Source organism: Lycorma delicatula, chromosome 1 (assembly GCF_047948215.1).
Source record: "Lycorma delicatula isolate Av1 chromosome 1, ASM4794821v1, whole genome shotgun sequence".
NCBI lineage: Eukaryota > Metazoa > Arthropoda > Insecta > Hemiptera > Fulgoridae > Lycorma > Lycorma delicatula.
In genome coordinates, this window is record NC_134455.1 from 118,528,821 (window position 1) to 118,553,678 (window position 24,858).

Consider the following 24,858-nt stretch of genomic DNA (forward strand, 5'->3'; position numbering starts at 1 on the left):
TTTTTTGTTTTATTCATAGCTTCGAATTTCTTAGATTTAAGTTCATTCATTAGCTCTTTACTTAAACTGATTATTTCTCTGAAGTTAAATTAATTACATTAATAAAATCAACTAGTAAGTGAAAAATTCATTGTACCTAGGACACAATCTTTAAATTACAGTCGGCTCTTGATAATCGGACATTCTTTGGTCCGAAACCTCCAGTAATCAGACACCTTTTGCCTAACTGCTGAGGCAATTTGTATAATCTAACTTTTTTTTTTACTTCCAGCTTTTATACATGCCATCATAATTAATAAAACAGAGACGCCATGGCCAAGTGGTGAAAATGATGTTTTAAGAAAGTAGGCTGTGATTACATATGGGAGTACTCTAATAAATTACACTACAGTACTTCTGATCGTCGCCAATGTCATTAATTGTGTCAGCAGTTGAGCAAATGGAGCTGCTGTCTGGCAACTTGTACAGTACCAGGGACTACGGATGACATTAAACTTCTTACAGTATTTCATTACATATCTCAATACCGCATGAAGGTAAATCCATTTAAAGTAACCAAAGGGTGGTTGCTTGACCAATCCAAAAATAATTTTAACTTACCCACATCATGTTTCCTACATGTCTCAGAACCTTAAAATTATTTTTATTTTTTTTTTATTTAAGCAGTTCACCAGTGGTGGCAATTTTTGTTACATGCACACTTCTGTCATTGTAAGGGTTTACGGAAAAAGTCATAACTAAAAAGCTACTGGTCCTGGAAGGATGAACCGAAAAGCAATTTATATGTATTTTCTCAAGACAATAGATTGATCCAGTGATTGGAGAGGGTAATTTTATTTACCTATCTCTCTTCTTTCTATGAGAAAATTACCAATAAAGTTAAACATGAAAAATGGTGAAATTTTGCTTTTGGTCATTATTTTCACGAGGCAGGGATGGCGTACACAGTTTGAATTATTTTTTTATATGTAGGTATATGTTACTAGTTTTACCATAAGTAATATTAATGGTGATATACTACCCGTAAATTTTTATGAATTTTTGAAAACTAATTTTTTTTTTAAATTCAAATTTTGGCTTCATAAACACTAATTGGGCTGGATATAAAAATATCAAATTTGCACAACGAATAGTGTTTTTGTATAGATTTATGACAAATAAAAAAGTTTCTTGTGTATTATACTAATCAAAAAGTTATAACTCTCAAAAATCATGAAAAACCTGTTAAAAGCGATACCATTTTGACTCACTAAGTAAGTGCTCCAAGGGGATTTCTTGTCTACTTGGCAATTTAATATTTTTATACTTATTACTATGGTTGAAATAACTTCTTTGAAAAATTCAAATGCAAAGTTCATGTTATAACAGTCTCTTGAAATCAATTCCAGTCGTTCATGTTGCATCATCAAGTTGTTCATGTTGCATCATCAAGTCATTGTTGCAACATGCTCACTTATGCTTATTGCATCATCAGTGTGACATTAGTCAGTGACCTGTTCACATCTTTATTGAGTGTCTCAAATTTCATCCTGTGTTTAGAAGTGTTTAGTAAATAACTAAGTTTTACTTAATAATATATATTTGCAAATTATAAAATCAGTTAAATTGTTACATAATTTCTAAGTAATTACACATAAAACAATCATAGAACAATATTCCATAGGAATCTATATGAATGAAGAGTGTTATAAAATAGTGCTATGGTACAGTGCCAAAAGAACTCATTAAAATTTATGAACTTAGTGATGAAAACCAACAACTTATTTTTTTTTTCAGATGTCAATAGTGTTTGCGAATATTATGAAAAAAGGGTTTTGTCAAAATTCAGTCAACTGTATGGGCAGTTCTGTTGTGATCCTTTAAAAACTCATAAAAAAACAGTAAAGAAAAACTTAAGACAAATAAAATTAGAACAAGCTCTTAAAGAACACATTTTTAAAAATTTTAATTTAGTTCTTGGAAAGTTTTTTTGTTAACTCTTTCAAAAGTATTTTTTCTCCACAGAACAAGAACCAACAGTAATACTTGCCTAGATCACAATAAACAATTGGATGCTGCTTGTAGCATTTTGGGTGTTATCACATCCATCAAAACTGAAAAAATTAAACACGGATCAAAGGCCATCAGCATTAAAATTAAAAATAAATATGGTATCTGAAAAATTAAAAAAAGAATCTTGAATTGTGTTTTGACTCGAGAGTTTCTGAAAATGAAAATTCAGCTTAATCTTCTTCACATGAATTCAATGATCTTATTTTAAAACTAAAAGAAAAATGTGTTCTTGCTTCTAAAGAAGATAAGGTTAAAATCAGTTTACTTGCCCAATCTTGGACCAGATCTAAAATAATATCAGAATTCAATGTGTCTGAGTGTTTGGTTAAACTTACTAGAGAATTAGTTAATGAGTAAGACATTCTACCGAAGTTAGGTAAAAGACATAAAAAAAAGAATTAGTAATGACACAATTAAAGCAGTTGTGTTATTTTATGAAGATGACAATAATAGCAGGCTGTGTCCTGGTAAAAAGGATTGTGTTCGCACATGTGTTGATGGTGTCAAAGTGCATAAGCAAAAGCACCTCGTTCTGATAAACTTAAATAAATTGTATGTCTCCTTTAAAAGTGAAAAGATCAAAGTTTTGCGAACTCCATCCAAAATGATGTATCTTGGCTGATGCACCCACGATTTATACAGTTTGTGTCTGCCCCCACCAACAGAACATCAAACTAAGGATTGATGGTCTCAAACTTAATATTGATTATAAAGACTTAGCAGACAGACATCTTTGTTTGTGACAAGGATAACTACAGCTGTATGATGAATGTATGCACCAAATGTCCAAGTAAGCAGGCAGTGTTTGACGTGCTCAACTTTTCCGAAGAGTATGATTTGCTGCCAAATACAATAATGTACAAACAGTGGGTAACAGCTGATATGGCAGAGATGACTACTGTTCTTCAGACCAAAGATGAGTTTTTTGAATCATTAATGGAAAAATTGGAAAAGCTGAAACTCAACATTTTGTATTAAAATCTCAAGTTCAGTTTTTCAAGAAGAAGAAATCAGAATTAGGTAAAGAAGAATGTTTGGTGTTAGCTGACTTTGCAGAAAATGTTTAATTTCTAGTTCAAAATGAGATACAAAACTTCCACTGGGTCAACAGCCAAGCCACAGTTCACCCTTTTGTGTTCTATTTCTAGGAAAAGTGACGTATTAAAACACAAGTGTCTGTATTTTAAGAGATTACTTGAAGCATGATACAGCAACATTTTATTGCTTTTGAAAAACTTTTAACAGACCATATCAAAGAAGTACATCAGAATATTAAAAATCTCATCAATTTTACTGATGGTGCTTCAAGTCATTATAAAAATAAATAGAATTTTGCTAATTTGTGCAGTCAAAAAAAGACTTTGACATTGAAGCCAAACAGCACTTATTTAGATCATCCCATGGGAAAAATGCCTGTGATGGTGTGGGAGGAACAACAAAACAAGAAGTAGCAAAGGCAACCCTGCAAAGGCCGTTAAACAGTCAGATACTAAATGTTGTGATTTTGTACTGTACAAGCTGAAAGATATCAAATATTTTTTTAATAAATCAGATGAGATAGCTAAGATTTCAGAAACTCCAAAAAAACGTTTTGCATGCTGTGAAAGAGTTGTTGGTACTAGAAGTTACAAGTACGTTCCTGTGTCAGAAGGCATTGTAAGATGTTACTTTACTAAACTTCAAGGACTTTGAAGACTATCCTGTGTCTAGTATTGTACCACTATCACTTAAGGAAAAAGACTCTACTGCTTGTGAGTATGACAAATGGTGGACAATCAGCCTCAAAAATGACAATGTGCAGGTTCATTTTTTCCACCCAGCTGGATCACATATATCACTTCAAAAGTTTTAACAAGACAAAGTGGATACGGATCTACAAAGTCCTTAGAAAGTTGACATCACTTGAGTTAACTACAGTTACAGGGGTCATTCTTACACTATTTCAAGAGAATTATCAGAAGAGATATTACAACTGTTGGTTAACCATACTAAATAATAAACTTTCATTGCTACAAAAACAGGCTACTTTATTGAAGAATAATTAAGATTTTGCTACAATTTATTTTTTCTTCGACAGTGTTTACAAAAATAAACTAATATAAAAATGGAAATGAATTGTTGAAAAATCTGTAGGCTACTCATTGAAACCTCAGTTTGGGTAAGTTTAACAAGCATTTTTTAATTATAATTATATTAGGTTACTGATATTGGTTATGTTATCATTAAATTACAACCTATTATAAACAATTTTAAAAAAAATGTATTTAGAAAATATTGAAAACATCGACTTCAACATAGGAGCTAAATATAAAAAAATATAAGGTGCAAAGAAGACAAGCAAACCCTTTGAAGCACTTATTTAGTGAGTTAAAATGGTATCGCTTTTAACAGGTTTTTCTTTTTTTTTGAGAGGTTATATATAACTTTTTTATTAGTACAAGACACAAGAAACTTTATTTGCCATAAACCTCTACAAAAACACTATTCGCTGTGCAAATTTGATATTTTTATCACCAGCCCAATCAGTGTTTATGAAGCCAAAATTTGAATTTAAAAAAAAAAATTTTTTCAAAAATTCATAAAAGTTTAGGGGTAGTATATCACCATTAATATTATTCATGGTAAAACTACTAAAATATACCTCCTACATATAAAAAAAATAATTCAAACTGTGTATGCCATCCGTCTCTTGAAACAAATGTCCAAAAGTGAAATTTCACTGTTTTTCATGTTAAACTTTATTGGTAATTTTCTCATAAAAAGAAGAGAAATAGGTAAATAAACCACGGGCCAATCTTTTACCCTGAGAAAATATGATTAAACTGCTTTTGTTTTATCCCTCCAGGACAAATACGTTTTTAGTTATGATTTTTTTCATAAACCCTTACAATCACAAAAATTGGTGTGCGCACCGTAACAAAAATGGCTGCCACAGATAACTGCCTAAATAAAAAATTAAAAAAAAAAAAATTGTTTTAAGGTCCTGAAACATATAGGAAACAAGTGGGTAAGTTTCAATTTTTTTTTTAATTGGTCAAGCAGCCAGCTTATATTTAATTTTTTGACACTTCAAATGAATTGAACCACAATAGTATGGCATGTCTAGTTGTCATATTCAATATCGCCATATTTGACATTTTTCTTATCTTAATGTGTCCAGTTTTCCATATCTTAAACAGTATCCAGACTTCATTTTTTTAAGATCTGATGATGTTGAAACCACAAAAACATAAGCACATCAAAACTGGTGACATAGTTTCACTTTACAGAACTGTATGTGCAACAATTTATTACTAGAAAAAAAAAAAAAAATCAGGTAAAAATGGAAAAATTTGTAAAAGATAATGTCAATGGTAAAAGCGATTGGAAAACATTCAAATCTGGCGCATTCCCATTAATGGAAATGCACTTTATGCTTGGTTTATCCAGAAATGTTCCAAACATACTCCTCTTTCTGGTGAAATCATCAAAGAAAAATCTAAGCTTTTCTATAAAGAAATGATGATGAAAGAAGACTTCCACACAAGTGACGGTGGTTCAACAAATTCAAGAAGTGCTATGAAATCCAATTACTAACTCCCACAGGTGAGAAACTTTCTTGTGATCTTACAGCCATCGATCCATATAAAGAAAAATGTATAAAGACTGTCCAAGGGTTGGGTCTTGGTCTTGACCAGGTTTATAATACAGATGAATGTGTTATTTTGGAGGCTGTTACAAAAAAAAAAAAAAAAAAAAAAAAAATTGTCCATTGCGCTGAAAACAGCATTCCAGGTCACAAAATACTGAAAAACAGAATTATGTTTATGCTTTGTTCAAATGCAAGTGGTATCCATAACTTGAACTGCTTGTTATGGGCAAGTTTAAAAATCCTACGGCTTTTAAAAACCTAAAACTACCTGTAGGATACAAAAATTAAAGCCAAGTTTGGATGACAAAGAAATTTTTTTTTTAATGGTTTAAATAGTTCATGTAATCGCAAAAAAATTCCTTAACATAACAAAGACAGTTACTAGAAAAAGCACCCTTACTTTTAAACTGTACAGGGCACCCAGATGAGGAAGACTTAGGAAGTAAAGATGGATTTATCCATGTCCTATTTCTTTTGCCAAATGTTATAGCTATCATTCAGGCGATTGATCAAAATGTAATCCAGGTGGTTAAAACAAATTGCAAAAAGAGTCAATTGTATAGGGTAATGAGTAAATCGAAAAATATGCCTATTTAAAAATGTTGAAAACAAGTAAATTTTAAAGATGTCATGTTTGGTCTCCTACAAGCATAGGAAAAGAATCCTGTCAAAACAGTAGTGTGCTTTTGGAAAAATTTATAGCAATCTCATTCTCTAATACATTTATATGAAAAATGAACAAACAAAATCTGAAGGTAGTGATTTCAGTCGTTATACTGAAATAAATAACATTAGGGAGTCGCTAGCCCAACTGTGCAGTCAGGACAACTAAGAAGGACTGACACAAGACAACATAAATGAATAGCTGTCTGGAATTGAAAATGAAAATTATCAATTGATGACTGGTCAGTCCCAACTTCTCATTTCCTCTTAATTTGTAATACCAGGATGTTTATTTCTTTCTATAAATGTAAACAAACTAAAGAATTTACTCAAAATATGGCTATCTTTTATAATTAATTGACATCCGTGAATTAGTTCTACGGTGGAAAATAATGTAAAGAAATTTTGTTATGTAAATCTACAATGACCAACCAGAAGATAATTGCAGATGTGCTGGATAAGGGCAAAGACTATGATGACAGCGAAAACATGACACCTTTGCCACCAATTAGTACCTTAGGTCACAAAATTGCTTTCAGTGCGTTTAACAGGTGTATCAAACGAGCTGAGCAAAACGAAGTGGCAGCGGCAGATATTTTAACATTTGCAAGAAAATAAGTTTCAACTGTTCACTAAGGAAAAAAACAAAAGACTATTGACCAGTATTTTTTTTAAGTAGTTAGTTGTATTATTGTTATTTTCTTAATCAAATTACATCAGTTATTTAAATTAATAAATGCATACAAAAATACATAACATTTTCTGTAGGTTATTCTACTGAAATTAGGATAATTCCACTAAGCCAACAAATTCTGGTAATCCGACACCAGCGCTGCTAAATAATCGAGAGCCTACTATATAGAAAATGTGATGAAGATAATAATTGACCAAGCAGACGTATAGCTCCAAACAAGAATAATTTTTTTAAAATATTATTTGAGCCACATCAAACGCAAAAGAGTAATCATATTAGTACAATTTTTCAAATTGTTTCTATAGAATATACTTTCCTGCAACCACTTTCACTAGGACCCCTCCTATTACTACACCTAAAACAAAAGAAACATTTGAGTACAAGGCATTATTAATTTAGCTAGTCATTGGTCCTAACCAGCTGAACTCATTTTTATTTTAATTATTTGATTTAGCAGCAGATGTTATCATACTCATCAAATCAAAAGATAGAGCAGAGAAAAACACCCTTATCAATATTTAAAGAATAAGTTGCATGCACATTAGTTTTCTTTACTATTTTTGTAAAACAATTTTCATTTTTATTACAGCCTGACTACTTGGTTTACTGAGCCAATATTTTTTTCTGTCTGACTGAAACTTCTGTCTCCATTAACAGAAATTTATTTGAACATTTTTAAATAACTTACTTATCTTTCTCCAAATGAATAACTGAAAAATAGTACTCCAGGATTTCTGTTCTTTATCATTACATTCATTCAAATATATTAATCTGAAGCCTTACTTAGTTACCCATTCACCATATTTATTTACATTCATGATTCTTGTGACATAAAAGTGCTGTTGACCTATATTAATATTCCATCAATATTGGATCCTTTTTAATTGTACATGCCAGTTTTGGAATGAATCAATCCTTAAGATTAAGAAAATTAAATTCACTTTATTGTTCTGAATACATAAACTATTAAGCAATCCAAATAATAATTAACATTTTGCATCATCTCTTTATTTATTTATATCAAGTTTTTTTTTGTAATACAAATTACTGAACAATACCTAATACTATTACTGTCCTAATACAAACTAACTCAAAGAATCAATCTGCAAACATTTTGATCAGTTTGAAATCATAGCCATACATCATGATTTTGTGAAGTTTTGCAGTTAGTTCGTATATAGATAGCCACATGCTGATTGTCTTTTAATGTTTTACATGATTATTTTTATACCATTACAAATGTGGCAGATAGAGATTATGGGTAATAAACAGTACTAGATGAAAATAAAATATCTTTTAAGATGAACAAAGCAAGTGTTTTTGTTATTTTTGATCTATTTTAAAATTATTAATTAAATTATCTTTTAATTATTTACTAATTAGGTTATTTAAGTCATTTATTATGACACTGAAATGAAAATATTGTAGTGGTACTGCCACCTACATACTAGATGACTGCAAGGAGATGAGATTTCCATCAAGAAGGGCATCAGTGAAAGTTATAGTGTAAATAAATAAAGTGAAACTTGACTTTGCTTCATACACAAAACATTTTTAACATGTGCTATTAATCCATTTACTATTTACTACTCATCTTGGAACAAATAAGGTGATTTTGTTCCAAAAAAAAAAGGCTTAACATTTTATCTAATAAAACGTTATTTGATAAAACTGATTTTTATGGAACTATTAATGATTAAAAAATTTAAATGGTTGAAATTTTGGAATTTTTAAAGGTAAAATTTTGAAACAAATTTTTTTGTAGATGTTGTTGAATACATGATGTCAAATTTTATAAAAATATACCAATCCATTCTTAAGATATACATTTTTATTAAAAAAACAGAATCGGGACAGAAGGAAAAGGTGAAGCAAGGTAGGGTATTTGATGACTGAATCAGTCCCTAAGTTTGGCTAAAATGTCCCAGACATCCTGTATACCTTCTACAGTAGCTATAGAAATAATTAAAAATATGATAATCAATTAAAATTTTGAATGCAGGGATTTTTCCAAATCTTAATATTCATGACCCCTTATCTAACAGAAAAACTAAAAAAAAACTGATAGAAAATTCTTAAGGATGTATGTACATTTATACATATGAATATTGGCCTGTATTCTGATAAATATCTCTGGGTGCCTGGAAATTAAAAGTTGAAATTTGGCTCAAATATTTATATACGAGATAATAATACTATTTCAACTTATTGAACAAGGGGATAAGATATTTACCATCATTTTAAAATGTTAATCTTTTGTGGAGCCAACAGAGAAACTTGAAATTATAGAAAAGCAATAGTACACTATGAGATGTTTACAATGCTAAAATTTCAAGTCAATCGAATTTACGGGTGAGGGTAAAATTAACTTAATTGTTTTAAAGTTTCTGTTATATAATTCTAAAACAGATTAATAAAAACTTAAGAAATTTGGAAAAAATATTTGCCAGCATAAGTTCATATTCTCATAAAGAGAATATGAACTGGCCCCAACCAGAAAAAGATACCCAAAATAATAAGCAATAGTACACTATGAGATGTTTACAATGCTAAAATTTCAAGTCAATCGAATTTACGAGTGAGGGTAAAATTAACTTAATTGTTTTAAAGTTTCTGTTATATAATTCTAAAACAGATTAATAAAAACTTAAGAAATTTGGAAAAAATATTTGCCAGCATAGTTCATATTCTCATAAAGAGAATATGAACTGGCCCCAACCAGAAAAAGACACCCAAAATAATTATCATTCAGATTTTATTTAAAATTTCTAAACCGACTTAAGCATTAAGCACCAAATTAGGCCAAAGTATTTCTGCGCATGAAATCTAATTGTAGTAAGTTTTACACCCTTACAGACAAACATTTAAGATGATACTCGATTTCATATATTATTAGTTTTCTTTTAATATCATTAAACAAATCTTACATTAAAGCACAAAATGTAATTAAAATAATTAGTTATAAAGGAATCATACAATGGGTTACCAATTTTTACATGAGGTAAAAATGTCAATATTTGGTGCCCTCTACCACCTAATGATGTATCACCAGAACCTCGAGAAACAATCTATAGAAACCGAATTATAAAATAGTTGGCTAAATTCATTATCTAAAATCAATTACCAAAATCGTTTTCTATTTGAATTTCATAATTTATTTGATCAAGTTTAAGTAAAAGTAATAAAATAATATTTAAAAAATTTTAAAAACTCTGTGTCATATTTGAAATAAAAATTTGTCAAGGAATAAGTTGACAAAGTTATGCAACTTTTTTTCATCAAAAGTTAATGGAAAGTTTAATTAGTTTCTTTTTCTATTACAGCTATCATGATCAAATAAGCATAATTACTGTCTTCTAGAAATGTTCTACTTTTTGTAACAACATTTAATCAATAGTTAGCTCTTCTAATGCAATTGCACTTACAAAACGTTTGTAAATTTCATATTTGTAAATTTCTGTTCTTTCAAATTTCTGTTTTTGAGCAAATTAGATTTTTTTTAAGATCAAGAACTTTAGAAAGGCTATTTACAATATAATATATCTAGTTGGAATATTAACACAAAGTTTGAAACCTAAGAGTCATGTTAACGTTTTCAGCAAACCCTGAAAAATTATACAAATCATAATGTAAAATGATCATTTTTTTATCAATTCATATCTTAAAACAGACAAATTCAGAATTTAATAAATTCTACATACATATGAATTAGGTAAATTCTGACTAAAAATTTTAACTTGCAGACTGAAGTATTTTTTACAAATATCAAGTAGTGGATGTAATATCAAAATATGGAAAAATACAGAAGAAAAGTCTCAACAAGTAAATTTATGAGTTTTAGTTGGTTTTAAATCATCTTGCACATGAAAGAATTGAACACACCAAACAATGGTAGAAAGTATTATGATTTGAATCTAAGCCAGAAATCACCATAACATTACATTAATTTACTTTTACGTTACTGTTAGAATGAACTTGATTATTTATTAAATGCCTAGTTATTAGAACTAGTTCCATCAGATTTGTTAGAAAAAATGTAAGTACCACTCTCCATTGAGCCTTGGGGATAAGGAAAAAGAGCCTATGAGACTAACACAAAGATCACACCACACATTAAACAAAAAAGTGTGTTGGAAATGACTTGTGTGTTGGGAATCACCATTTATTTACAAACAAATTTGTGGTATCGCCCATTGTGAATGACAGATCAAAACACCACTCAAACGAATAAGCAAATGCTAAACACTAAACTTAACTGTTCATCAGCTGTTATTGACAACCTATGAAAAAATAAAAATGTTTAATATGTTTTAGAAGGGCATCTTGGAAATTTATTTTTATAATTTTTTGCATTTATATGTAAATTGTTCTGTTTAAAATCAGACAACTTTTCAGATTCAATTGTGCGTTTTGTTTTTAATTAAAGTTAAACTTCTCAAATTTATGTTTAATTTTAACAGACGTTATTTATTTATATCAGTTTTCTCAGAATTAAGGTTTGTGAAAGAAGGTGATGCATTTTTAAGTCTTATTGTCACCTGTGATGAAACGAGGGTTCACCACCATACTCCCCAACCAAAAAAAGCCAGTATGGAGTGGCAGAAGTAAGGAGAGGCAGCCCGAGTGAAAGCAAAGACCCGACTGTCAGCTGGCAGGGTTCTTTCAACTTTAGCTTCGGTAATTCTCAACAAAGTTAACTAGAAATTTTTATTTGTTTACTGGTAAATTAACAAACTTATTTTATTCCAAACCTAAAACAGTGTATTTTCCGACAAAATCTTTTCATGTTTTATCCTGATTTTCTTAAAACCTATATGAGATAAGAGGTCTGGAACCACATTTATTCAATTTCTTAGATCAAAAACCAAAAGGAAGCACCAAATTTACCCCTCGATTTATTCCCTGAATTTAGTACATTTAATTTCAGAGATAGCAAAAAGCAGGGTTAAATGTTATGCAAGCCCAAACTCGCTAACAAACCTTTTCTGATCCATGTTTACATGGTCTTTTTTCCTTAATTTTAGCTACAGAATCATCTCCAGAGAGATTGCCGTGCAATTTGGAATCACCTGTATAATTTTTTTTTAATATACATATCAAAAGATCCTTTTAAATTCAAACACAATCATTAGCCCTGCATATCAAACAAACTAGCTTTGCTGAAAGTCCATAACATAATACAAAAAATAAAAATACATACCTGTAATGCATCATAACAGGGAGGGCCATTTTTACAGTCTGGTTCTTCACAAAAATGGCATCTGAATCTTCGTTGATTACTTGTCTGTGCTTTTAACAATCTGTTATGAAGACCAATATTTATCATATCTGCATTATCTGCATCTGCATTATCTGAGCTAGAAATATCATCCATATCAGCATCATTTTTTAGAAACCGCTCAAGTACCCCTGCTTCATTAATTGGGATGCTTTCTTCAAGAAATGCACCTAAAAAAAATTATTAGACCATTAATGATAAATAGAAATCAAAAAACTGAAAAATAATAGATAACTAAACTGTATCTGCATCCATTGCAACTCAAAGGTTCAACAACATCTGGAAAATCTATGGGAATAGCAAGCTTCTGGAAACTGAAGGATTTTTAAATGCTTTGGACTTGTAAAATTTTAAATATAAACTTCTCAAAAACAGTTTTTTTAAAATAATTAGTAAAATGTTACAGTTGAACTACATTATATGCCCAGCAGACATTTACTACATTGCTACAAACACATCTCAATTTTGTAAGTTTCCACAAGACGGAATTGGTCGTCTAGAAAGGAAACTTGTTCATTCAGCAACAGTATGTCAATATCACATTTTATCATAAATCAAATTTTAATTATTTAATTCAAGCTTACGATAATATTTTAGGTTTAAGTTAGGTAACTTCATAAGATACCAACATAATCTAAAATCTATTGCTTGCTAGCCTCATACAATTAACTTTAAATATTAAATGCTAGAAGAGTAATGAATGTTTTAATTTAAATGTTCTAATTTTATACATAATATTAAGAAAATAAAATCCATTATATGCCAAGCAAACATTGTACTTCAGCTATAGCCAGCTTAAGGCACTAATACAAACTAATGAGACCTGAGGAACTTATACTTCATCAACAATGTCTAGATGTAGTACAATGTCTGCTGGGCATATAATGGGAGTTTAATATTACTATAGGTTATATTATGAGGAACAACATATCTTTGCACTTAATTTATCACCTGCAGACAATTTTCAGAAAATTATTTTAAAACAATTATTTAACTTATTATTTTTTTAAATAATAAATTTTAATTTTATAGAACTTACGAGGGTAAATCAAACATAAATGGGATTTTATTTTTAAAAAAAATGTATTTATTGAAAAATAAAAGGTAAATATAATTTATTTTTCTACATAGTTTCCTGCTTTAGAAATATATTTTTCACAGCGAGAAGGAAAGTTTTTTATCGCAGCATCATGGAATGAAACTGGTTGCGTCAGGAGCCAATTGTGCACAAATCTCTCCATGCCCTCGTCATCTTCAAATTGTTGCCCTCCTAGAGCTTCTTTAAGCAGCCCAAGCAAATGAAAATTGCAGGATGATAGGTTCAGGTTGTAGGAAGGATGATCAAGCTTGAGTCCAGTGCATTTCTTCTAGTTTTAAGACCATTAGAGCTACAGTATAGGGCCTGGCGTTACTGTGGAGGATGGCCTCTCGAATCAGTTGGTCTCGTCTTTTGTGGCGATATGCGTCCTCTTTTTGTTCCAAGAGCTCACAATAGTAAGCAGCATTAATTGTGTATCGCTTAACCAAAAAATCAATGAGCAAAATGCCTCACCGGTCGAAAAAAGCGGTAAAGAACCCTGCCAGCTGACAGTCGGGTCTTGGCTTTCACTAAGGCTGCCTTCCCTTACTTTCGCCACTCCATACTGGCTTTTTTTGGCTGGGGAGTATAGTGGTGGACCCACGTTTCACCACAGGTGACAATCAGACTTAAAAATGCATCACCTTCTTTCAAACCTTGTTGCAGGCTTCTGACAGACCTCCAAACGTCTCAACTTCTGATCTGTGGTCAAAAGGCAAGGGACTCATCTGGCACACACTTTATGGAATGGTAGGTAGTTTGTAATGATCGCTTGATAGCTCCCATAACTTATTCCAACCTGTTCTACAATTTCAGACAGCCTCATCCATCAATCATCTTCAAGAATGTCTCGAACCATGCAAATGTTTTCATCTGAAATGCTGGTCTGAGGATGGCAATCATGTTCCTCATTTTCCACTCATTCTCGTCCTTCCTTGAACTCTTTCTGCCAGGCAAAAACATAAGTCTTTGACAATGTTTGGTCCCCAAACTGTGCAGTCAATCTCCAGAAAATTTCCGTCGCTTGAACTCCTTCACAAAGCAAGAAATTTTATAATTATGCATTGCGCAGTGGTGGGGTGCACCTATTGCTCTGACATTGTGAGTGTTACTGATGAATTGGTTGGAAGTGTAGATTGGCCGACTCTCCGCACTCCTAATGACCCCACCCAAGCATACTAGAAGCATGGGCCCAATCCTAACAACCATAGACATTCAAGAACAAAAATCCCATTTATATTTGATTTACTCTCGTATATAAAATGTTAATGATACATACCTGGTTGGAGTGTACAATTTTAGGCTTAAAAAAAAAGCTAGTTCAAAAAAATAATAAAAAGCCTATCAGTGGTTATATCTAATCTATTTTTCTATGCAGATTTCATCATTACAGAGACCTTTAATATACAGAGTATAATTTCAAAAGTGCTGGCTAGAAAAAATCACTTTGAATTCAGAAAAAATGATAAAATCAACTAATGCTAAGATTTCTCTCTACAGGAAATGATTCATCTGTCAAACAGTCATTTGAATAATAGTGCACAGTTTTGCATTCCCATGAAGCAAGCAATGCAGCACGTTTAATTCTGAATAGTACAAAAACTTTTAAGATTTTTTGAATAGAGCATAGTAACAAATCATCAAGCCTAGTCACAAGAATTTAATAAGAAAACTGCTTGATAGCTCTAAAACATACCACATAATTTTGCTAGTTACTTGAATGTAATGTGAGCAACTTTTTTATCAACAGTCTTATCAGCATCAATAAAATCCAGGTAAGAATATTATAATAATACGACGGTGAATGAAATATAAAAGGTAATTTTTTTGTATAAATTTATTGATTATTAATATACACAATTCATCCTTCACCATTTACAGCATACATTTTCAATTACATTACTTTAATATTAAAATCATAATAAAAAATTATTGTAATCTATTAATATAGTATCACTAATAAAAACCTTGCAATAAATCTGAAGGGAGCAGCAACATATTTTTAGAGCAAACAAACTCTCAAGGACAATCAAAATTTTAATGAAAATACAGCAATTAAACCCATGATATCATAAGAGCAGTTAATCAACTATGGCAATACATCCAACATTCCACTTACTTTATTTTACTGGTACAATTAGATTAAAATTACGAATTACAAAAAAAAATATCCTGCCAATTACTTAGTGGGCTATTATAAACTTTTTTTAAACAAATACTAATTAAAAATATAAAGTAAACCAATTACAGACTGTTGCAATCTGTATTTAAAACTAAGTATCTAACTTCTTTACAAAGCAATCTTTGTAAATAAAACTGACTTCATTTCATGAAGTTCACATACAGATGATATTCTTATTTGTTAAATTTACAAAAACGCATCCCAGTACTGTCAGACCATTTATATTCTAAAAGTAGGCAGTAATTTTACAGATCAAAACTTAAGTTTTTTTTTACAAAAAAAAATAAAAAATCTGATGTGGACACCACAAACTTCCTTGTACGCCTATTAAATTATATATACACATTTTTTGCTGCACTTCATTTAAACTTATTTCATTTGAAATTGAGATAAGACCCAACAATTCTTTAATAAAGTGGCCAGTTACACAATTGCTGAAACATTAGTTTTTATTAACATCAAATACTTATACAATTATTAATTCAACAATCTTACATGAAATATTAGGATTGAGTAATACTCCCTTTATTGCTCATATTAATAGATCAGTATTATTTGTATCTTCATGAGTTGCTGATTAACAAATGTTTCAAATTTCTGGTGTGTCGTATAAATAAAAGTTAATAACAATTAAATTACTCCATTTAATGAACTACTGTATACTGGTTACAAATGTTAATTTCAATCGTACGGTGTAAAATATTCAGTTTTTATTATTGGATTATTTGGTGAATAATTAGGAATGAAAAAGAAACAATCATACAGGAAAAAGAAAGATAACATGGAGAAATATATCTCAAAAAAACGACAAGAAGATAAATATGAAGAGGAAAGAAATGTTACGAACAAGGGAAGAATAAAAAAAAATTAAGAGATGATAAAATAAATAATAATAATAAATAAAGAGGAAGAAAATGTTAAAATCAAAGAAATAATAAACAGATTAAGAGAATACAATAAATATAAAGAGGAAGAAAATGTTAAAATCAAAGAAAGAATAAAAAGATTAGGAGAAGATGATAAATATAAAGAGAGAAAATTTGAAAACTAAAGAATGTGTACACAAATTAAGATCAGCTAGAGAACATGTATACAAAATAAGATCAGAAGAATTATATCAAACCAAAGAGCGATTAAATGATTGGCAACAAGAAAACAAATAAAAAAATGATGATCAACTCCGACAGGGAGAATACTGTCCAACAATATCAGGGGTGTAATGAACTAAAAGATAAGTTTTTGCAATTTATTAAACATCAGGCATGTATGCCTCAGTGTACATATTGTTATTGTGAGTGTCTATTTTTCAGTCACTCTGTAGTTAACTTTAATGTAGATAAAATTAAACAGAAATTCCAGAATAAGTAAACAAAATTGAACAGAAATTAAACTAGAAAAACAAAAAATAATAAGCTTCTAAATTACAATTTTCAATTAATATTAAAAATAATCAGACGTTTCACCAAATCTATTACATATACACGTATGCAATAATGCCTATTAAATTCCATATAAACATTTTTAAAAATACATAAAATTTTATTTCTCTAATAAATTATTATTATTGAATTGCTATTTATCGTAATTTTTTTACTGTAGGAGGTTAATAATTATTAAAAAATCAATATATTTAAATTAAAAAAGTTAAAAAAAAAATGAGATGAAGTCTGATTCCAATCGATGTGCCTACCCCTTGTACGATCCGATTATTTCATTAATTAAAATGTTATTTGACTATAACTTTGGAACCAATGAAAATAAGTACCACTTATTGAAAAGCTCTCAATGGGGGCTTATAACTGTACTTAAGAAAATGTCCAAAATCCAATTTTTTGGGGGATTTTGTGATTTTGGTTCTGTTGATTGCAATCCCAAGGGGTGGTGCACAACTACATGTTACAACAGTCCTAAATCCAAAATGTCAACACGTTGTACGACTAATCGTTTTTGAGTTAAGCGAGATATGTACATACAGATGTCATACCCAAACTATTCAAAATGGATATTTCCATTGGAATCTGAAAACCAACATTTTTCATGATCACAATACTTCCTTTACTTCGTACAAGAAGTAATAAATAAATAACAGATTAAAAACCACCCCTTCACAAACATTTTTCACATAATTAACACAAAACATTATCCAAATACAAAGTCACAAATAGCAAGTAACTATTATCATAGCAAATAACTATTCTAAAAATATAATCTTGGATCATTTGTCTTTGATCCATCCTGGCAAATGTTGGGGTAATTCAATTTTTTTTTTATCTGTGAAGTAGCATATCTACCCATTCCTGACATGGATCATAATATATTATTATACACCAATAAGTATAAAAAATTTATTTTATTTATATGTTATGACAATCTAAACAACACCCCAAAGGATGAAAAGAGTATTTATTATCAATAAATCGTAAGTCTATTAAATACTTAAATTGTCATATATCATCTTGGCATGTGGACAGAAATAGTTTTAATAACCTAGTAACACACAACCTTTTAAAGGTTGCAAATGTTTACAGCATTGTAAACAGTATGAACTTGTACTATCATTCATTCATATTAATCCACAACATATATGCAATCTTCTACAAATCAGCATCTACACAATTGTTGACTAAACACCAATAAATTTTCACGTATCAAAAGCAAATTTTCAACAATGAACTACAAAGTTTATGACAACTTTAAAAACTTAAATAGTAGCATATAAAGAAAAAGGAAAATTTTACAAAATATTAAGTGAAGAGAAATCTTAACCAAACTAGACAAAGACACTTCTTCAAACTCATCAGGGGCAAACGAATAAATACAGCAACTATATTTCATTTAACAGCCTCTGAAATAATTGAGCAATATTATAAGCGACCATAAAAAGAAACAGGTGTTTTATATATATAGATTAACTTTCAAAACGATTACTTTTAACAATTACTGTGGAATAAAATTTCAAATGCAAGAGAAACAATAACCTAATATTTTAACAAAATATGGATTTCTGTTAAATTAACAGAAAATAACATAAGTAGCAACTTCAAAATTTTTCAAAACAGAAACAGATATTAAATTATTCATCAAAGTAAAACTTTTATCTCGGTAATAAAAGAATAATAATAAATTAGAACACTTAAAAAGTTACGTTTTAACAAGCAGACAAAGTAATACACCAAAGTATTACATCAATTATGAATACAAAAATAGATAGGCCTAACTGCCTAAACTACTTAGATACAAGACAGATTTTTAAAAATTATTATGGTACATTATAATTAACGTTTTTCTTTTCTAAAGTAAGGCTACTGCAATCTCGTCCCACAAATGTTTGTTTTTATGTAGCTGTCAATCAACAACAAAAAAACGACATTAAAAAATATAAGTAAAACTAGAAATAAGTTTATATGCGCTTTAATTACCAGATGCAAATACGTGCACGATTACTGTAGGCACTAAATAAATTAACAAATAGCAACCCATCACAACACAAACTCCTCCTTGACTCACATTATACTTTACCACTACCTAATTCGCAAAACACTGGACATGACTATGATCAGGATGAATGTTTTAGCGGTATGACATATTAATGTAAGAAAAAATTAATTAAAATTGATCAATATTATAATCTTAATTTAATTTTTTCATTAAAAAAAAAATTTTAAAGAATTTAATTATTATATAAATGTATATATACGTATATATTTTACACTGCATATTAAATATTATCTGGTTTATTATTGAAATGTAAAAATTTATTAATTTTATTATTAATTAATTTGTATTTTTATGTTTGTATGTGAAAATAGCACTAATATTAAAAATATATCGTCTGACTCCCACAATGAATATGTATACACTGCATCATTGTTTACTATTACAATAACCTCCATTTTTAATTTTTAAATCCAGTGTTAGACACGAGTGTGACATGTCATATAAGTTTTGGGTAATTTTCAATAAACCGAAATTTTTTATATAAGTACTTTTATGATGTTTTTATCTTAAAATAACCGATATTAATTGGTCAAGTAGTACACAATGATTTCTCCATAGAGAATAGTCACCATTTACCAACCCCAATAGATGCAAATCACTAATCCACTAACATGCACAACAATCTTAATATTCTACACATACGTACAAAAAAATAGTACATTTTAATACATTATGTAATAAGTTAACAAAACAATATATTAAAAGAATAAATTCAATACACCTTTTAATAACACTCAATAGTCTGCTAAACTCAAAAACAAAAAATTCACCTACAATAAAATCAGCTGACATCTACTGGGAACAGTTTCACGAGTATTTGAATATAATGGTCTCCATGGCGCGAGTGGTAGCGTGGGCTTTCATCCAGAGGTCTGGGTTCAAATCCCGGTCAGACATGCCATTTTCACCCATTCTGAAGCAATACCTAATGGTGGTCCTGGAGGTTAAATAAAAGAAAAAGGAAAAAAAAATATTTGAGGGTAACCACAAGAGCAACTGAAAATTTTATCACATTAGTTTAAAAATTTTTTTTTTTTTTTCATTTATTTTTAAACAATATTTCATTGCTAAGACATAGACCAAAACATAGCAAAATTTATATTGAAAATTAAAAATACTTCACAGAGAAAAGCTGCTAAAAAAATTAACATTTATTATTAAATTTCAATACACTTTGTCCTTAAAAATCATCATCCCTATCAAATTCACCTGGTTCAATAATTATTGAGAATGATTTTGTTAATGAGTTTAAAATTACGAATAAACTAGGAGGAGAACTGAAGAAACTGCTAGCTTTTAAGTTTTTTCTTATGAATTAACTAATCCATAACAGAACTTTTAATCACTACTATTAGCTCTGAATTGATATAAACCATCATTGGATGAGGGTGAAACATTCTTCCAAGATGTGAACAAGTATTGCTCAGACACAATAAAAGATTTTTTCAGTTGAATGAAGCACGTAATAATGAATTCTTATCTCTCTATCATTGGATGAATTACTTTCTGATATTCAATTGCAATTAATTAAAATGTTAAAAATATAAAATTACCTCAATAAGAAATAGTATGCTTTGATCGAAAATGCATGGATTACTAATCATCATCTTTCTGTAGCATAGATAAGAAGCATCAATAGAGTGGCTGGCCTTATGTCCAAATTTGAATCCACCTGATTTTTCTCTGGAGGGATTACAGAAACAAGCTACAAAATGAGGAAAACTGAGACAACTTTTAATTGAAAATTCAATGTACAATTACAAAGAGACTTCAGAATGTGGTGAAACATTAATATTACAATTTGGCACTTAGTTAATCCAAAGAGGAAAAAGCAGTTTTAATATTGCTGAAACAAAATGGTAAAATGTGATTACTCATTAGCTTACAGAATTTTACAGATTGTGAAGTATAAGGTTAAGGCATAAAAAAATTAACGTTTAATAGATTTATACATATAGTGAGTGTACTAACCAATTATAACTAAAAACATTAAAGAATAGTTATCTGATTAAATTTCTTAAACAAACAAAAAGAAGAATTCCAATAATTTTTGTCACATCATTATTTTTTTAACAATTCCTAACTTCAATTAAAAATTGAAGTTAGGAGCTTTGAATTTTTTGAATAACTGAATGGTCACCATTTTCTATAGGATAAGATAGCAACCTCTAATTTTACAGTTTTCCTTCACTAAATGAGACCTTTTAATGACCTCTATTGGTTGAAAGCTTAACCACAGGTGACAGAGCATATCTCTAGATTGTAGACAGGGAAAGACCATTAGTATAATGATTAGCTCTGAATAAACAGCATTCCTAATAACTAATCATGAAAAAGCAGTGGCAGTAACCAAAATCTAGAGTACTGTCCAAGGAGTAACTTATCTAGCAAAGAGTACATATAAAAAATGCCACAAATCCAATAAGGATTCTATACCACAATTACAAATATTTCACTAGCTAAAAATAAGCCAACATAAAACTTCCTCTTCCAGAAGTCTGCATGCTTTTGAGAAGCCAACAGTCACACCACAGATGATATTAAAGTGAGTGAGTATGTGTGGACAGCACAGATAATGGAATTTTTCTTAATAGGGAACAGCAGCTCTTTCAGTAGTTATTATTAAGTTACCAGTTAACATAAACTGATCGTTAACATAAACTTATGTTATGTTATGTTATTTATCATAAACTGATCGTTTATATGGCTTAAACATCAAACTTAAAGCTAAGCTATATAGATGGCTAAATGTAATAGGCAACTGAAAGTATTGGGAAACTACAGCTATATATTTGGAAGGAATCTTTTTTTAATCAATCCGTTCTCTCAAATAAAACACCCCAGAGGTAAATACACTGAAGCAGAATTCTAGACAGGGATTACTCAAGAAGAGATGACTATTTACATCATAAGTGTGGAAATGACATAGCAGTTGATACTCGTAATCTAAAAAAAAAATAATAATAAATGTAGGAACCTGTGTTGTTACATATAGTTTGATGTTGTTTGAGTTAGAGGATTGAATATTCAAGCATAAACAAGAATGGTATAGTAGATAATTATCAAAAAAGCTAATGGAAAGATTAGGGCCTAACCTAGATATAGTTGAAATTAATGAGGGAAGATGGAAAGATAAATAAAATTTTGAGTCAGCATTACAAGATAATTAATCAAGTTTTTAAACATTAAAAGGTGATGTAGCAATAATAGTGTACATGCCAAAGTATTTATGTTATCACAATCAGCATGGTGAGAATATTATTTTAGACAGAATAAATTTGAAACCCACATCTACAACAATAGTACTTACTGGTTTATATGCCAACACCTTCAGCAGAGGGTGAGGAGATTAAAGTAATACATGAAGAAAGATAATGAATATACATTTAAATGGGAATTTAATTATTATAGGATACTAGAATGTATAATAAAGGACAAGAAGAGATAGTGAATGAAGAGTATGGACTATGCAAGGGTAACTAAGGTTTCAGAATTTTGCCCTAAGTATAAATGGGTGATCATGAATATAGCTTTTAGAAAATTATAAAAGAAGAAAATGTAGGGAGGTTTCAGATGAAATATATGATGATTAGGCATTGATTTAGAAATAAGACTGCAGAATGAGTCTAGGAGTAAACATTGATTCTGACCACAATTTGGTAATAGTGAAGTGTAGCTTAAAGTTGAAGAAATTAAGAGAAAAATAAATGGCAACAAAGACACTAGATAAAACAAGCTAAAAGAGAATTATTATAATTTGAACAAATTAGTTAAGGCCTAAACTACAAAAGAATTTTCATTTAAAAATGGAAGAATAGATTTAAAAAAAGAAATAATTAAAGCAAGAAAGGAAACAGTAAATAGAAAAAATTGGATTAAGAGAAATGTGTAATAAATTATAAATTTAAACAGAATGTAAACTAACTACTGAAAAGATAGTTACATATAAAATTAGCAGAAAGTCCAAACAGTAAAGTAGAAATCATATAAATACTGGAAAAGTACACATGCATAGAAAAATAAGACACGTTAGGGAAAATGAAAACAAGACAGTGTCTTACTATCAGAGGTGTGAATTGTAAACTATTGTTTGGAAAAGAGAAAAAAACATCTAACAGATGGCAGGAATAGAGGAATTACAGTTGGAGAGGCTCATCAGATGAACTTTTGGAAGAACATTGAAACTGATGATACCAGAGATTTGATATCTCCTTTGAGATCTAAGTTTAATATTTATTATTTGTTTAATATCCCATATTATTTATTATTTAGATCTGAGTTTAACAGAGATCTTAAAGGCTTAAACAGAAGTAAGCCTCCCTACTGGGATAAATAAAATGTCACCAAATTTATTGTTTCGTATAGTAGAAAAAGGATTGCATAGACTGCATTGATTAGTGAGTAAAACTTATAAGACTGGAGAAGAATCCACACACTTTTGAAAAAATGTAATTGTTACAGTACCAAAGAAAGCATTGGGTAGTAAATGTGAGAGCTATCAATCTAGCATCTCATGCATTAAAAATACTCTCTTGGATAATTTACTGGTAAATAAAGTAGTGTTAACAAGAAATTTAGGTGTTGCTCAGTTTGATTAGGGGATGGACATGAGGGGAACCATTCTTTTGACCTCAGGCTAATCTTAAGGCAGGCTTAAGAAGAATAAAATATTTAACTTTTATATAAAATGGATTAAAATGTAGGGAATTAAAACATGTACAGTATTTACGAGAATCAGGTACAGTAATAGGAGTACATGATGAAAAAGGCAGGTTCCAGTTAAGAAAGGAGTGAGAAAAGGATGTTGTTTGCCCTTGTTACTTTCCAATTTATATTTTGAAGAAACTTCACAGTTATTGAAGAAGAAGTTTGTGATTGGAATAATTATTCAATTTGATAAGCTGTAGTGCTTTATGACACTGAAACATGGACAATAGGGAAAAAAGAAAGAAAAAATAATAACATTTGAAATGTAAATTAGGTTGGTTGAAAAAATATAAAATGAAGATGTCTTAAGATGAATAGATGAGGAGAGAAATTTTTGGCACAATCTTGTAGAGCCTGTAGGCTAGACATAATGACATCCAGTTTTAATTTGATAACAAAGAGAAGTCTGGATGTTAGAAGAAAAAAAAAATTGGAATGTCTAAAATAGATTACTAACAATGTATGTTGTAATGGTTATGTTAAAATTTTTTAACTTCAAGATGATTTTTCATGTTAAGTTACTGTAGAGTACATAATCACTGCAAGAGAGCATAAAACAGTATAACAATTGATGACCTAAACAAAGGATTATCACATGATGGTGGTTTAAAATTACTGAATTGAAACTTAAAAGGAGACGTGGTTAAAAGCTGAATTTACTCTTGTCCCTTTGGAATATACAAGGTGATGACTGCTGTTTTGGAGGTAAAGTAGTCTCCTCACAGGGAATTTATGATAGAGACTATTAAGTGGTGGTCATCAGAAATTACAAGAATCATATTTTTTAAGCTTGTGCGTAGGATAAAATTTAAATTTTAAATAAGAGTTGCAGTCTTAATCATTTAAACTAAGAAACTACTATTGTGGCCAGATACATATGAATACAGAAGAAAGTTAAATTAAGATTGAAAGATACACAAAACTTTCTATTGAGGAATTATATGATAAATAAACATATCAACAGAAAAACAAGAGAATAATAACATATAGGGTAAGTATATGTCATAACAATCGATAGAAAATTAGAATTATCTTAATTTGGGCAAATTCAAAATCCAAGCCTTCAACAACAGCG

The 24,858-nt window shown here is 29.6% G+C and overlaps 1 protein-coding gene across 1 annotated transcript in view; it reads right to left on the bottom strand.

Moving 5' to 3' along the window:
- Positions 1-19,143, bottom strand: part of sax (type I BMP receptor saxophone) — an 87,523-nt gene extending 68,380 nt beyond the window's left edge. The window contains exons 1-2 of the mRNA XM_075360022.1: positions 18,998-19,143; positions 12,241-12,488 (exon numbers count right to left, since the gene is read on the bottom strand). Coding sequence (XP_075216137.1) covers positions 12,241-12,488; positions 18,998-19,058 — 309 coding nt within the window. The 5' untranslated portion in view covers positions 19,059-19,143. The remainder of the gene's footprint in view (positions 1-12,240; positions 12,489-18,997) is intronic.
- Positions 19,144-24,858: the final 5,715 nt, after the last annotated feature.